Genomic DNA, 16,446 nt, shown 5'->3' with positions numbered 1-16,446 from the left:
TCCTAAGTAGTGCAGATTTCGAGATATGCAAACCAAAATCTCCTCACGTCTCGGAAGCATAATTGTATACACCATTCAAACTACGTAACCAACATGCATTTAATATTAAAAAAACATCCAACCTCCAAATTTCATATCATAAAAGCATTTAAAAAAATTTTGCATAAAAAATTTAAAGCAGTAAACCTCACAGACTTGAGGCATGACTTCTCGAGCTTATCGGAGTGGCAGTTACACAACCCTTTCAGATCCTTGGATCTGATATCAACTGAAACATCTTTTTTTAACTTTAAAATTTAAATAAATATTTAAAAAAAATTTGTTTTCTTAAATGAAACATTTTCTTCTTACTTCAAATCATCCAACATAAAAATAATATTTAAAAATCTTAAAATGCATTAAATCCATAAATCGTCACCCACAAAATCGTATGTCCATTTTAAAATAATGCAACGACTAAACTTCAAAATAAAGTATAAAATCTTTAATAAAATAATCCTCAAAATCTTTACTTTAAAACTTTAAATCTTAATCTAATGAGGAAAATAAAAGTCCCTTGGGAGTGTACTGTCGGACCAGATCCACTCAAGTTTTAGCGTCTCCCTCAAAAATCATCCTCACCTGCGACCATCCAAACCTAATGAGTCTAATGACTCAACACATTCTAACCATAAATATCAAATAATACGTAGACAGGTAGGGGTGGGCATAAAACCCGAAAAACCGAAAAAACCGACCGAAACAAATAATTTGGTTTAAATGGTTCGGTTTTATCGTTTTTCGGTCGGTTACGGTTTTAAAAGTTATGAGATTCGGTTTTTCGGTTCGGTTTTACTCCCCCAAAAGACCGAATAACCGAACCGGCCATATTATTGTTAAATATAGGGCTTTTATGAATAAGGCCATAGTTATAAGATTTTTTATGTATAATGGGCCTATTAGGATTTAACCCTCAATTTTCAATCTGCCGTTTCTTTTCTTTCTCAGGTCGACGTTTTTTTTCTTTCTCACCACAGTCACCACTCACCACTACCATCTACTAGATTACGACTACCAGTCACCACTCGGCACTCACCATAGTCCACAGCCCACAGGTATGCAGACCACAACACAACGCTACCATATTATTATTTTTTATTTTGTAAGGATTTTGTGGGAGTAGCGATGTTTAACGTACGCTGGTCGCTAAGGATGAGAATGGGTGCCAAGACCTATCAATAATTGAGAAATAATGGTTCCTATGTTTGGGTAACCTTACAGAAGGAAGAGCAGGTGGCACTAGCTAAGCCAATGAAGCAATGATAGCTCTATTATCAAAAGATTATCATAAAAAACAGCAAGCCCACCGACCAAATGTTGTTCAAGCTCTTCTATAAGGGCTTCAATTAAGTCACCCACAGCCACGGATGCCCAGTGAGCTAATCAAGTATTGTGAAAATGGGTCTTGTGGTTACTATGTTGTGAAAATGGGTGCCAATACCTATCAATTACTTATGCAGTTATGCTAATCTTTTCCTATAATTAGTTCATGGTTTCCATTATGTTTGTATATCTACCGTGTAAGATTCAGCAATTAAAGTTTTTTATTTGGAGTACTTCTGGTTTGATTTTGCAAGGGCACACATGAAATGTTTATCATTATGTTTCTTGATTGATTAATTTGTTTCATTTTTTATAGATGGCAGAAAAGAGGGTATGATGAAAGCAAGAGTTCAAATGATAACGCTCCTAATTCGTCATCTGCAGATTCGGTTGATGTTGGGAAAAAGCGAAAATCTGTAAGACCTAGATCTCTTATTTAGGAACATTTTGAGAAATATGGGGATTCTAATGGGACACGTAGAGCAAAATGTAATTATTGTGGTTCAAGTTATGCCGCCGATTCAAGTTTAAATGGCACTTCATCTTTGGGTGCTCATTTGAAAAAGTGTAAAAAATATCCATGTAATGTGGAAACTAAACAAGCAAAAATAGCCTTTCAAACATTTCAAAAGATCATATAACAATCAATGCTTGGATATTTGATCAAGAAGGTTGTAGGAAAGCTTTGGCCAAGATGATAGTTGTCGATGAATTACCTTTTAGTTTTGTGGAAATGGAAGGATTTAGACACTTTAAATGTGATACAACCATCATTTAGAATTCCATCTCATAGGACTATTACAAGGGATTGCTTTGAACTTTTCTTGGAAGAAAAGAAAAATCTTAAGCTTTTTTCAAGGAGACACGTTTAAGAGTTTGCCTCACAACAGACACATGGACTTCAATACAGAGAATTAATTATATGTGTCTTACTGCTCATTTTATTGACAAAAACTGGAATTCGCAAAAAAGAATATTAAATTTTTCTCCAATATCTCCATAAAGGCGATGATATGTGTAGAACCCGAAAATCAGATTACGTATAAGCCATGCATAATTTCTATTATTTAAATTAAAATGAATATTTTACATATATATGAAGTGTTTTAATTATTTTAAAAGTAGATGTTTGTTTTATCTTTTTAGGATGATAAATACGCGTTTGGAGATTTGAGATAAGATTAATAAGAAAATATTCCTAAATTTAATTTAAGGCAAGGAATAATTAATTTAAAGAAATAAAATGTTTTAGAATTTATTTAATTAATTAGAGCTAAGTTGGTAAATAAATTCTTTAGATTCAATATTTAATTAAAGCTTAATTTAAAATATGTAAATGGGGGATGAATTAATCTAGGTATAAAATAGTCAAAAATTAAACATAGCATTTAAATACTTGAATTTGAGGTCAAGCATGCCATGAAAAATTCTAAGCAAGATTCTAAACTAAATTAATTTGTTAATACATTAAAATATATAATGAGTGTATTAAACATTAAGAAGTTAAAATATAAGCCTTAAACAATATTATACCATTTCAAAAGCTAGTAATAATTTCGGCCAAGTCATTTTGTAGGAGTGATAACTCCTCATTCAAGTCCCCTCAATGACCTTCACAATGAATGCAATTCCTCACATTTAAATTCAATAGTTATTATTGAATTCAATACTATGATACACATTAATCTTACTCAAGCCACCACCCTAGCAAACCAACGTACTTATGCAGTAAAAATAGGAATAAAACCATCGACTAACATAGGAATGAGAAGCAATTCATAAGCTATTCAACTTCTTGCACTTGTAACTCTCAACTAAATGCACTTCAAGACCCTTTAACACCTCCTATATCATACACCTCCATCCCTAACATCAACTACACCCTTACATTCGAAATCACCAGAAAGAAACAGCAGCTTAATCGTGTAAGAACAGCACAAGAACAAGAAAGGAAATCCAACTCGGTTCCGTCGCGTCGTGTCGTCGTATTGATTTATTTTCTTCAAAACAAATTCCAGGCATGTATATATTATTCCTTTTCTCTACAATCAAGTTATATTAGCTATTTTAAATCAATATATGTTCATAAATCAAGTGCCAAAACCATTTTTGACAGCAACACTTTCGAAAAAAAATCTGTACAGCACCTAGGCATTTGGGTTGTGCTTCACAGTTGCTGTAATCTTGTTGGTTTCGGGAGTGTTTCGTTTCCAGGCAACCAAGTCTTCTGTTAGACATGAATTAGAATGTGTTAGGATGTTATTGGTCCGTTGGTTTGCACCCACACACTCACAAATAAAGGAATGACAGCAACATTTTCAAAACTACAGATTTGAGCTTCGTTTTTGGTTCTTGGGTGGTTAAGGGAAGTATTCGAATCTTGGTTGTCCCAGGGACTGTAGCCACGGTTAGAACCCTCCCTTAACATGTCTAGGACGTGACCAAGGTGTCCTTTCCAAGCCTGGTACACGGATCCTTCAGAATTTCACAACAACAACACAAATGCATTTCGGTTTCTTCAAATTCTGTGTATATGCCCTTTCGGTTTTTGGATGTTGTGTGGATTATGGTTGGCTCCTAGCCTGTAGCCATGGTTCATAAAACACTTCATCATGTCTAGATCGAGCCATGGTTGATGAAATGGCCACTGGAACGACCCACGACAGTAAAACAACTCAATTCATTTCATTGCACAGATTTGGTGCACTCGGTTGATACCTTCGGTTGTCTTAGGTAATGGCGTGGGTTGTGGTTGGCTTTTATCCTTAGCCATGGTCCAAGCCATGCCTTAGAATGTTGGTAAGAGTCTCTGGTTGGTGGTTCAAGCCAATGGTCATGAAATTTCGAATTTTTCCCCTCACACGCGCAATAGCAGCTGCTGTAAATTCTGTTGGTGACAGCAACTATGAGTTCGGTTTCAGGAGGTGGTTTGAGTTCTTGGCTGGCTTTTAGCCCATGGCCTTGGACTGGACAGTACCCCAATGAGTTAGGAAAGTTTGTTTTTGGCCGTTCGTGATTTGGTCTAGTTTAGAGGTCGTACGAGAATTTACGGCGAAAGGTGCCAAAATGACTCTCGAAAGAGCGTTTTATGTTTTGGATTCCTTTCACCTATTTTCGTGTGTTACAGTTATTATGCATATTTTTCAGTATATTTGGGGTATTTTTAATCATGGTTAAACGTCGGTTTAATGTTGGTTCGGGTTGGTACGAAGCCATGGTTAAAAATCAAGTTGTTGGTCGAATCGTCTCGTTTTTGTTCTATTGTTAAAATTATGTCAAGTTAAGATTTATTGCATGTGTCACATATTAGTAGTAAGTCGCAGCAAGCCTGTGAATGATCCAACTCATCCGTAAAAATAAGGTTATAATTATATTACGTGCATAAAAATATAAAATGTTTATTTTTGAGATATATGTTATATGTCTTGTGGCCACCTTATGTATGGGTTTGGAAGTCGGTAGGAACAACCGAGGACCTCTCCGCCCGGTGACTTACGACCGGTTATGATTATGTATGGGTACGAACATCCAGTCCAAGGGCTGTGATTGATCTCTACCGCCCAGTATACTGTGGTTTAGTCTGATCAGGCGCTTATGCTATGTTATGGGCCACTTGCTTAGAAACATTATCTCTACCAGAAAATTATGATATGTTATGACAGAGCTCTATTGAGCAAAGCTTTTACGTATGAATTTTCAGATATGCACGTAGTTATAATTATTCATGATACGATTTTCACCATTCGCTCTACGATACTTTATTTTTATGATGCATGCGATTTTATGTTATATTTACTTGTTATTCACGATATATACATGTTGAGTCTTTAGACTCACTAGACTTGATTGTTGTAGGTATTGACGAGGTCGGGACCGCGAGCGGAGACCAGTGAGCGATCTTGGGACAGCAGTAGTAAACTCGAGGACCTCATGATTTAATTTATGCACTTTTTATTATTCAAACTCAGTTTTAATACGTTGGATTTTTAAATTGATACGTTGGATTATTTTTAAGTGATGTTTACATTGGATTATTTTTAAATTGTTGGTTGAAAACAATATTTGCTTCCGCTGTTATTTTAAAGTTAAAATTATTTACATGTTTATTTTAATTAAATAAGACAAGATAATTATTTATTTAGAAAAATTTTAATAATTCCGCAAAATTATGAATACGAAATACGGGCCTTTACACTTGGTATCAGAGCCTATGATCTTGTAAAGGGTTGTACTACTACTGCTCGCAAGAAACTCATGAAGTCACGTCTTCGGTCTGTAAGTTTTACGATTACGCATTTATTTTAAAGCATGAAATATTTTTACATCCTGATTGCATGAACTGTTTTATGTCAAGATTATGATTATGCAATGTTTACTTAAATTTAAAGAAAATAGTGAATTATGCATGTTGGTTACGTATGGGTTATAATTATGGAACAGCATGCCTCCTAGACGCCGTGTTGGACGCCCGAGAGGTGATGATGAGCGCCGTCATGAGAACGGCGAAGATCAGAGGCAAAGGGAGAACGAGGAGAGAGATCTACCACCTCCTCCACCAGACATGAATGCCCAGATGCTAGCTGGGATGACTCAGTTCTTCGCACAGTTTGCGGGGAAAAATGCAGTGGGAGCCAGACAGCCGGGACCGGAGGCTATGTATGAGCGGTTTATGAAGATGCGACCAAAGGAATTCTTAGGGACGTCCGATCCTATGGCTGCCGAGGGCTGGATTAAGTCACTCGAGGTTATATTCGAGTTTATGGGGCTTGAAGATGGAGATAGGATTCGATGTGCGACCTATCTGTTCGGAGGAGACGCTCGCCTATGGTGGGAGGGAGCATCAGTGGCTTTAGATTTGACTACTTTGAGTTGGACGCGCTTCACAGAGGTATTCTATTCTAAATATTTTACTGAGGAGGTGCGTTCGAGGCTGACTACGGAGTTCATGACCCTGAGGCAGGGGGACTTGACTGTTACGGAGTTTATCGTAAGTTTGAGAGGGGATGTCATTTTGTGCCCCTAATTGCTAACGATGCTGGAGCAGATGGTTGAGGCATTTTTGGGCTGGCCCTACTACCTATGATATGTTGCTGTTTCCAGAGCGCTAGCGGCAGAGCAAGACCAGAATGATATTGAGCGCGATTGCCTTGGAAAACGACCATTTCAGGCACCACACCGTCCTCCTCAGTCACAGCATCAGAATAAGAGATCTTTCCACGGTCCACCCAGGAACAGAGGGCCGCAGCAGCAACAGCAGGGACGAGCCGTCCCGAGGACAGTGGAGTATCCAGTCTGTGCCAGGTGCTCACGTCGTCACGCTGGGCCTTGTATGTATGGTTCGGGAAAGTGTTACAAATGTGGTAGTACTGACACATATTGAAGAATTGCCCACAGAAGAATCTGCCCACCCAAGGCAGAGTTTTGCTCTCCATGCTGCGGAGACTAACCCGGAGGAATGATGCCTCATGACAGGTATCGTAAATTCTTAAGTTGTATTTGAAGTTTAATGTTTTGGGTAATTTTTGAACTTAGAATTTATGATAGGATTGCATGCTCTAATCAGTGTTATTTACGGAATTTAGGTTAGAAGAACTTTGACCTTTGCATGTCTATAGCATAGTTCTTGTAAAACTATTGGGTTTAGCATAATATCCCAATCTTTCAGGGAGAATCTTTATAGCCGGTTCAGCTACGAAGCCTTGATAGATTCAGGGGCTACCCATTCGTTCATTCAGAAACCTTTGCAATTCTCTCAAGATCAAATCAATTGGACTCGACATAGCATATTCAGTAGCATTGCCTTCTGGAGAGGAGATGACAGCTACTAATGTGATCCGAGATATAGACCTTGAACTCATGGTACTCTTGTGTATGGGATCTGAGCGTTCTAGCGATGCCAGAATTTGATATCATTCTAGGGATGGACGGATACTGAGGAACCGAGTTTTGATTGACTTCCAGCAGAGATCAGTTCTCGTCGACCGCCTGGGATGAACAATTCTTATTCGGCCAGACAGGTATTTAATTTACCGCGTATGATATCTTGTGTCCAGGCTAGGAAGCTCATTCGTAGAGGGTGCCGAGCATTTTTAGCTACTCTTGTATCCGTTCCCGAGACGCCCAAACAGTCAGCATCCGATGTTCAATTGTCCGGGATTTTCTAGACCGTTTTTCCTGATGACGTCTCTGGATTACCACTGTGAGAGAGGTGGAATTTTCTATGATCTTATGCCTGGTACGGCACCGATCTCAAAGGCGCCGTACAGATTAGCACCGACGGAGATGGCAGAACTCAAGAAACAGATTCAGGAACTTCTTGACAAGGAGTTCATTCGCCCGAGCTTTTCGCCATGGGGCGCACCGTATTGTTTGGGAAGAAAAAGGATGGATCGATGAGGCTCTACATTGATTACCGGGAGTTGAACAACCGTTACAGTGAAGAACAAATACCCATTCCCGAGGATAGAGGGATTTATTTGATCAATTGGAGGGAGCTTCGGTATTCTCCAAGATTGCAGCTGCGTTCTGGTTATCATCAGCTGAGAGTGAAAAGATGCCGACGTTCCCAAGACTGCTTTCAGGACTCGTTATGGCCATTCGAGTTTCTTGTGATGCCGTTCGGTTTGACGAATGCGCCAGCAATCTTCATGGATCTCATGAATCGTGTATTCCAGCCGTATCTTGATCAGTTCGTGATAGTATTCATAGATGATATTCTCATCTACTCAAGAATCAAGAGGATCACATCAGACATCTGACCACATTACTACTGCAGACATTACAAAAGCACAAACTATTCGCGAAGTTCAGTAAATGCGAGTTCTGGTTAAAGAAAGTGGCATTCTTAGGCCACTTCATTTCTAGCAGTGGTATCGAGGTAGACCCGGCGAAATTTGCAGCAGTCAGGGATTGGGTTGTGCCGCAAAATGCATCAGAGATCCGTAGTTTTCTTAGATTAGCAGGATACTATCGGAAGTTTATTCGGGGATTTTCCTCCATCGCAGTTCCACTCACATCATTGACGAAGAAGAATGTTAAGTATGTTGGGAACGAGGAATGTCAGAAGAGCTTCGACACATTGAAGCAAGCTCTTATTTACAGCCCTAGTATTGGCCATGCCTTCAGGACCCCGGAGACTTTGTTCTTTATACCGATGCTTCAAAACTCGGGTTAGGCGCGGTATTGATGCAGCATGGGAAGGTGATAGCATATGCTTCTCGGCAGTTGAAGATTCATGAGAAGAATTATCCTACCCATGACCTAGAGTTGGCAGCTGTAGTATTTGCATTGAAGATTTGGAGACACTATTTGTACGGAGAGAAGTGTCAGATCTTTACCGACCACAAAAGTCTCAAATACTTCTTTACACAGAAAGAGTTGAATATGCGGCAGAGGCGTTGGTTGGAGTTAGTTAAGGACTACGACTGTGACATTAGCTATCATCCTGGCAAAGCTAATGTAGTTGCAGACGCGTTGAGCAGGAAAGTCGCAGGGATGGCTCATTTGGTGGTTTCGAGACCTCTTCAGTCTGAGATGCAGAGGTTTGATCTAGAGACATATCCTCGAGGTAGAGTTCCTCGTCTATCTACTTTGACGATTCAGTCTTCTCTTCTAGACCGTATTCGCAGTGGACAGTTAGCAGACGAGCAGTTGGCTAAGTGGAGACAGAGAGATGAAGCCAAGGGCAGTATCCTGTACGCAGTGAGAGACGGTATTGTCAGATATCGAGATAGAATATGGGTTCCTAGCAGCGGTTCTATTCGAGCAGATATCTTATCTGAGGCCCATATGTTGCCGTACTCTATACATCCAGGGAGTACGAAGATGTACAAAGACCTGCAGTTATTATACCGGTGGCCAGGAATGAAGAGGGATATCAGACGTTTTGTATCCGAGTGTCTGACGTGTCAGCTAGTGAAAACGGAACATCAGAGACCAGCAGGGTTGCTCAAGCCTCTTCCTATTCCCGAGTGGAAGTGGGAGAATGTCACCATGGATTTCGTTGTTGGTTTGCCGAAGTCAGTCAGAGGGTCGAATGCGATATGGGTGATTGTTGATCGTCTTACGAAGTCAGCTCATTTCTTGCCTATTAAGACTACTTTCTCCATGATCCAGTATGCAGAGTTATATATCCGGAGATCGTTAGACTTCATGGTATTCCCGTTTCTATAGTGTCTGACCGAGATCCTAGATTCACTTCATCATTTTGGAAGAGTCTACATTCAGCTATGGTACAAAGTTGTTGTTTAGCATAGCTTTTCACCCACAGACAGATGGTCAGTCCGAGAGAGTTATCCAGATTTTGGAGGATCTCCTTCGTGCATGTGTTCTTGATTTCTCCGGGAGTTGGGAATCAAAGCTACCGTTAGTGAAGTTTACCTATAACACAGTTTTCAGTCATCTATAGGTATGGCTCCATATGAAGCACTGTACGTCGCAAGTGTAGATCTCCTATTCATTGGGATGAAGTGGGGGAGAGATCAGAGTTGGGTCCGGAGATTGTACAGCAGGCTGCTGATGTAGTAGTCAAGATTCGTGATAGGATGAGGACTGCTCAGAGTAGACAGAAGAGTTATGCGGATCAGAGGAGGAGAGATTTAGAGTTTGCTGTTGGTGACCATGTTTTCGTGAAGATTGCACCGATGAAAGGTGTCATGAGGTTCGGAAAGAAAGGAAAGCTCAGTCCGAGATTCATTGGACCATTTGAGATCCTCGACAGAGTTGGACATTAGCTTATCGTGTTGCTCTTCCGCCGAATCTGGCCGGAGTGCACAACGTCTTTCACGTCTCCATGCTGAGAAAGTATATGGCGAATCCATTGCATGTCTTGAACTTTGAACCGTTGCAGGTTACTCCTAATTGTCTTATGAGGAAAGACCAGTGCAAATTTTAGACAGACAGGAGAAAAAGTTTCGGAACAAAATAGTCAAGCTTGTGAAAGTCAAATGGCTCAATCATTCAGAGGAGTAAGCTACGTGGGAATCTGAGCCGGAGATGAGGAGTCGTTATCCCGAGTTATTCGGTAAGTTTTAATTACGGGGACGAAATTTCTTTTAGGGGGGGAGAGTTGTAGAACCCGAAAATCAGATTACGTATAAGCCATGCATAATTTCTATTATTTAAATTAAAAATGAATATTTTACATATATATGAAGTGTCATAATTATTTTAAAAGTAGATGTTTCGTTTTATCTTTTAGGATAAATACGCGAGGTCGAACCGGAGTTTGGAGATTTGAGATAAGATTAATAATAAGAAAATATTCCTAAATTTAATTTAAGGCAAGGAATAATTTAATTTAAAGAAATAAAATGTTTTAGAATTTATTTAATTAATTAGAGCTAAGTTGGTATATAAATTCTTTTAGATTCAATATTTAATTAAAGCTTAATTTAAAATATGTAAATGGGGGATGAATTAATCTAGGTATAAAATAGTCAAGAAATTAAACATAGCATTTAAATACTTGAATTTGAGGTCAAGCATGCCATGAAAAATTCTAAGCAAGATTCTAAACTAAATTAATTTGGTAATACATTAAAATATATAATGAGTGTATTAAACATTAAGAAGTTAAAATATAAGCCTTAAACAATATTATACCATTTCAAAAGCTAGTAATAATTTCGGCCAAGTCATTTTGTAGGAGTGATAACTCCTCATTCAAGTCCCCTCAATGACCTTCACAATGAATGCAATTCCTCACATTTAAATTCAATAGTTATTATTGAATTCAATACTATGATACACATTAATCTTACTCAAGCCACCACCCTAGCAAACCAACGTACTTATGCAGTAAAAATAGGAATAAAACCATCGACTAACATAGGAATGAGAAGCAATTCATAAGCTATTCAACTTCTTGCACTTGTAACTCTCAACTAAATGCACTTCAAGACCCCTTTAACACCTCCTATATCATACACCTCCATCCCTAACATCAACTACACCCTTACATTCGAAATCACCAGAAAGAAACAGCAGCTTAATCGTGTAAGAACAGCACAAGAACAAGAAAGGAAATCTAACTCGGTTCCGTCGCGTCGTGTCGTCGTATTGATTTATTTTCTTCAAAACAAATTCCAGGCATGTATATATTATTCCTTTTCTCTACAATCAAGTTATATTAGCTATTTTAAATCAATATATGTTCATAAATCAAGTGCCAAAACCATTTTTGACAGCAACACTTTCGAAAAAAAATCTGTACAGCACCTAGGCATTTGGGTTGTGCTTCACGGTTGCTGTAATCTTGTTGGTTTCGGGAGTGTTTCGTTTCCAGGAAACCAAGTCTGCTGTTAGACATGAATTAGAATGTGTTAGGATGTTATTGGTCCGTTGGTTTGCACCCACACACTCACAAATAAAGGAATGACAGCAACATTTTCAAAACTACAGATTTGAGCTTCGTTTTTGGTTCTTGGGTGGTTAAGGGAAGTATTCGAATCTTGGTTGTCCCAGGGACTGTAGCCACGGTTAGAACCCTCCCTTACCATGTCTAGGATGTGACCAAGGTGTCCTTTCCAAGCCTGGTACACGGATCCTTCAGAATTTCACAACAACAACACAATGCATTTCGGTTTCTTCAAATTCTGTGTATATGCCCTTTCGGTTTTGGATGTTGTGTGGATTATGGTTGGCTCCTAGCCTGTAGCCATGGTTCATACAACACTTCATCATGTCTAGATCAAGCCATGGTTGATGAAATGGCCACTGGAACGACCCACGACAGTAAACAACTCAATTCATTTCATTACACAGATTTGGTGCACTCGGTTTATACCTTCGGTTGTCTTAGGTAATGGCGTGGGTTGTGGTTGGCTTTTAGCCCTTAGCCATGGTACAAGCCATGCCTTAGAATGTTGGTAAGAGTCTCTGGTTGGTGGTTCAAGCCAATGGTCATGAAATTTCGAATTTTTCCCCTCACACGCGCAATAGCAGCTGCTGTAAATTCTGTTGGTGACAGCAACTATGAGTTCGGTTTCAGGAGGTGGTTTGAGTTCTTGGTTGGCTTTTAGCCCATGGCCTTGGACTGGACAGTACCCCAATGAGTTAGGAAAGTCGTGTTTTTGGCCGTTCGTGATTTGGTCGAGTTTAGAGGTCGTACGAGAATTTACGGCGAAGGTGCCAAAATGACTCTCGAAAGAGCGTTTTATGTTTTTGGATTCCTTTCACCTATTTTCGTGTGTTACAGTTATTATGCATATTTTTCAGTATGTTTGGGGTATTTTTAATCATGGTTAAACGTCGGTTTAATGTTGGTTCGGGTTGGTACGAAGCCATGGTTAAAAATCAAATTGTTGGTCTGAATCGTCTCGTTTTTGGTTCTATTGTTAAAATTATGTCAAGTTTGCATGTGTCACATATTAGTAGTAAGTCGCAGCAAGCCTGTGAATGATCCAACTCATCCGGTAAAAATAAGGTTATAATTATATTACGTGCATAAAAAATATAAAATGTTTATTTTTTAGATATATGCTATATGTCTTGTGGCCACCTTATGCTTATGGGTTTGGAAGTCGGTAGGAACAACCGAGGACCTCTCCGCTCGGTGACTTACGACCGGTTATGATTATGTATGGGTACGAACATCCGTCCAAGGGTTGTGATTGATCTCTACCGCCTAGTATACTGTGGTTTAGTCTGATCAGGCGTTTATGCTATGTTATGGGCCACTTGCTTAGAAACATTATCTCTACCAGAAAATTATGATATGTTATGACAGAACTCTATTGAGCAAAGCTTTTACGTATGAATTTCAGATATGCACGTAGTTATAATTATTCATGATAACGATTTTCACCATACGCTCTACGATACTTTATTTTTATGATGAATGCGATTTTATGTTATATTTACTTGTTATTCACGATAATACATGTTGAGTGTTTAGACTCACTAGACTTGATTGTTGTAGGTATTGACGAGGTCGGGACCGCGGGCGGAGACCAGTGAGCGATCTTGGGACAGCAGTAGTAAACCCGAGGACCGCATGATTTAATTTATGCACTTTTTATTATTCAAACTCAGTTTTAATACGTTGTATTATTTTTAAATTGATACGTTGGATTATTTTTAAGTGATGTTTACATTGGATTATTTTTAAATTGTTGGTTGAAAACAATATTTGCTTCCCCTGTTATTTTAAAGTTAAAATTATTTACATGTTTATTTTAATTAAATAAGACAAGATAATTATTTATTTAGAAAAATTTTAATAATTCCGCAAAATTATGAATACGAAATACGGGGCCTTTACAATATCGAAATTTTTATCACTAAATGTTTTCTTGATTGGGGTTTGGATAAAGTCTTCACTATCACAGTCGATAATGCTAGTTCGAATGATACTACAGTGAAAGAGATGTCAAACCAATTAAGTAAATGGGGAAGTAATTTGATGGATGGTAAACACCTTCATGTGAGGTGTGTGGCTCATATAATCAATCTCATTGTTCAAGATGGCTTGAAAGAAGTTGGAAATTCTGTGAGACGAGTTAGACAAGCTATAAGATATATTAGAGAATCTCCTGCAAGGATTAAAAAATTCAAAGATTGTTGTGAACTTGAAAAGATAACAAGTAAGAAGTCCTTGTGTTTGGATGTTGTTACTAGGTGGAATTCTACTTACTTAATGTTGAAAGTTGCTTTGGAATTTGAAAATGCTTTTGTAAGTTATGCTATTCATGATCCTGGATTGTTGGATCATCTTCTTACCCATGTTTGTGAAGATGGAAAGGATGTAGGTGCATTGACAAGTGGTGATTGGGAAAATGTGAGAAAAATTGAGAAGTTTCTTGAAGCTTTTTATAATCTTACGTTGAGAGTTTCAGGTTCATCATATGTTACTTCAAATATCCACTTTCATGAAATTGGCGAGCTTTCTTGCGTTTTAAAGTTGTTGGTAGAGAGTGATGACAGTGTTTTGGATACGATGGCAAAAAGGATGAAATCTAAATTTGACAAATATTGGGGTGCTCCAGAAAAAATGAATAAGATGATTTTTATTGCATGTGTGCTTGATCCTCGTTTCAAATTTGATTATGTGGCTTTTGTGCTTTCGAAGATGAAGATGTATGGGCAAGATAAAGGGGAGCAATTAAGAGTTGAAATAAAGTTGTATATGACTTCTTTGTTTGAAGGATATAGGAAGGTCACTTCAAAAATGTCTCAAGGATCATCCACTAGTAAAGTTGAGCCATCGGGTATAAACATAGGAAATATTCATAAAAGAACATTAATACAACAAGAATACTTGAGACATAAGGCTGAAAGTGGAAATATGGATGTTAAGACTGAGTTAGATAGGTATCTCGATGAAGATGTTGACGTGCAAATGAACATTTTGATATTTTGCTTTGGTGGAAAGTTAATTCTTCCAAATTTCCTACTCTGGCTGAGATGGCTCGTGATGTATTAGCGATTCCTATTTCGACTGTGGCGTCGGAAAGTGCTTTTAGCACCGGGGGACGTGTTCTAGATTCATTTAGAAGTTCATTAACACCTCGATTAGTGCAAGCTCTAATTTGCCTTCAAGATTGGTTCCGAAAAGAATCTTCTCCCATTAAAGTAGAAGAACACTTGGATCATCTTGAAGAGATTGAATCTGGTAAAAAATTTGTGTATTTTTTCTGTTTTATTTTAAAATTATTTTGTTATTTAATGTTGGCAATAATTTTCTTACTTTTTTTTATATTTGATCAATATTGGAAGGGATTCTTGCATTGGGAGAGATTCTTGCATAACCAATATATAAACAAATATTTCCATGAAATATTGTAAGTTAACAAGTTAAATTTAAGCATTTTCACTTATTGTTACTAGTTGTAATAAATTTAATGTTTTTCCATAAAAAAATATTTTTTTATATGACTTTGTGAAAGATCTTTGCAATTAATTTCAACAACTTTAAGTTATTGCTTCAAAATTGTGATTCATAATCACTTTATAATTGTAATGAATTTAATGTCTTTTTTTTTTTTGCTAAACAGGATTTTGGAATTTGAGAATTTTAAGTTCAAATATTTTGAAGGAGATGGCCATACGAAATGTTTTGGGATTGTCAGACGTGGAGTTTCATTCGAGCTGGTTGACACTTTGTTATCTTTCCTATTACTGAATATTCAGTTGGATTCATGCATTTCGGTGTTTACATAGTTAATTAGTTATATATATTGTTATTATATTCGCATGACATGTTTGTACACAACACATTATATATATATATATAAAAAAAAAAGATTAAGTCTCACAAATTAAATGTTTGACAAATACTATGATTTAGATTTTAGAGGCATAAAGTGACGTATAATTTTATTTCTTAACAAAATTTTAGCTAATCGTATGTAACCGACCGTCTAAATCGAACCGTATTACGAAAAAACCGAACCGAACCATAATAAAATGGTTTGGTTTTGGACTAGAGATATTCAAAACCGAAAACCGAAAAACCGAACCGTTATAGAGAAAAACCGGACCGAACCAACCGACGCCCACCCCTAACACAGGAACATACATTTAAAAATAATACTTTTAAAATAAGCTGACGTAAAACATGTAATCATATATAAATCATAAATCATAAAGCCTTTCATCATCGTATATCATTTTGGATGAAATTTGATACTTGAAAGTGACTATGATATCATCATGTCAATTAATTAGTCTAGCTATACCAAATACCTGGGGGCGGAACGTTAGCAACTCTTGTCACTGAGCTGTGGCCAAATATGGAAATACGATCGTCGGGCTTCCCTTTGAGGCCTTTTCCCTCACGATATCCCCAATCATATCTTTTTTTGTCACAGTCAATTCACATCCTTTAAAATATTTTTCCTTTACTTTTATTTATAAAATATCGTATCCTTCAAAAATCGTAAAATAGCATTTTTCGGGAAAAATCGTACAACATTTGCATGTATCATAAAAATATCATATTTTCATCATAAACATTTTAAAATATCATTTAGAGTGTAATACACTGCCAGACCTTTCGAACTACCTGGGACGCAAAATGACCGTTTTACCCCTGGACCTCAAATTTACTTTCCAATTTTTATTTTTTTTAATTTTAATTGCTCG

At 37.6% G+C, this 16,446-nt stretch overlaps 1 protein-coding gene across 1 annotated transcript; it reads left to right on the top strand.

Moving 5' to 3' along the window:
- The first annotated feature begins 13,729 nt into the window (after window positions 1–13,729).
- On the top strand, window positions 13,730–15,484 carry LOC142535151 (zinc finger BED domain-containing protein RICESLEEPER 2-like). The gene is made up of 3 exons (XM_075641692.1): window positions 13,730–14,570; window positions 14,735–14,974; window positions 15,357–15,484. The coding sequence occupies exons 1-3, from the start codon at window positions 13,730–13,732 to the stop codon at window positions 15,482–15,484; spliced, it is 1,209 nt and encodes a 402-aa protein (XP_075497807.1).
- The last annotated feature ends 962 nt before the right edge of the window (window positions 15,485–16,446 follow it).

Source organism: Primulina tabacum, unplaced genomic scaffold (assembly GCF_025594145.1).
Source record: "Primulina tabacum isolate GXHZ01 unplaced genomic scaffold, ASM2559414v2 Contig815, whole genome shotgun sequence".
Classification (NCBI taxonomy): Eukaryota; Viridiplantae; Streptophyta; class Magnoliopsida; order Lamiales; family Gesneriaceae; genus Primulina; species Primulina tabacum.
The sequence above is the reverse complement of the archived record's forward strand: the minus strand, read 5'-3'. Positions and strand labels throughout refer to the sequence as shown.

Coding starts and splice junctions, on each gene's coding strand:
- LOC142535151 (XM_075641692.1), top strand. CDS start 13,730: ATGTCAAACCAATTAAGTAAATGGGGAAGTAATTTGATGGATGGTAAA. Junction 14,571..14,734: donor TAGTAAAGTTGAGCCATCGG/GTATAAACATAG, acceptor TTTGGTGGAAAG/TTAATTCTTCCAAATTTCCT. Junction 14,975..15,356: donor TCTTGAAGAGATTGAATCTG/GTAAAAAATTTG, acceptor TTTGCTAAACAG/GATTTTGGAATTTGAGAATT.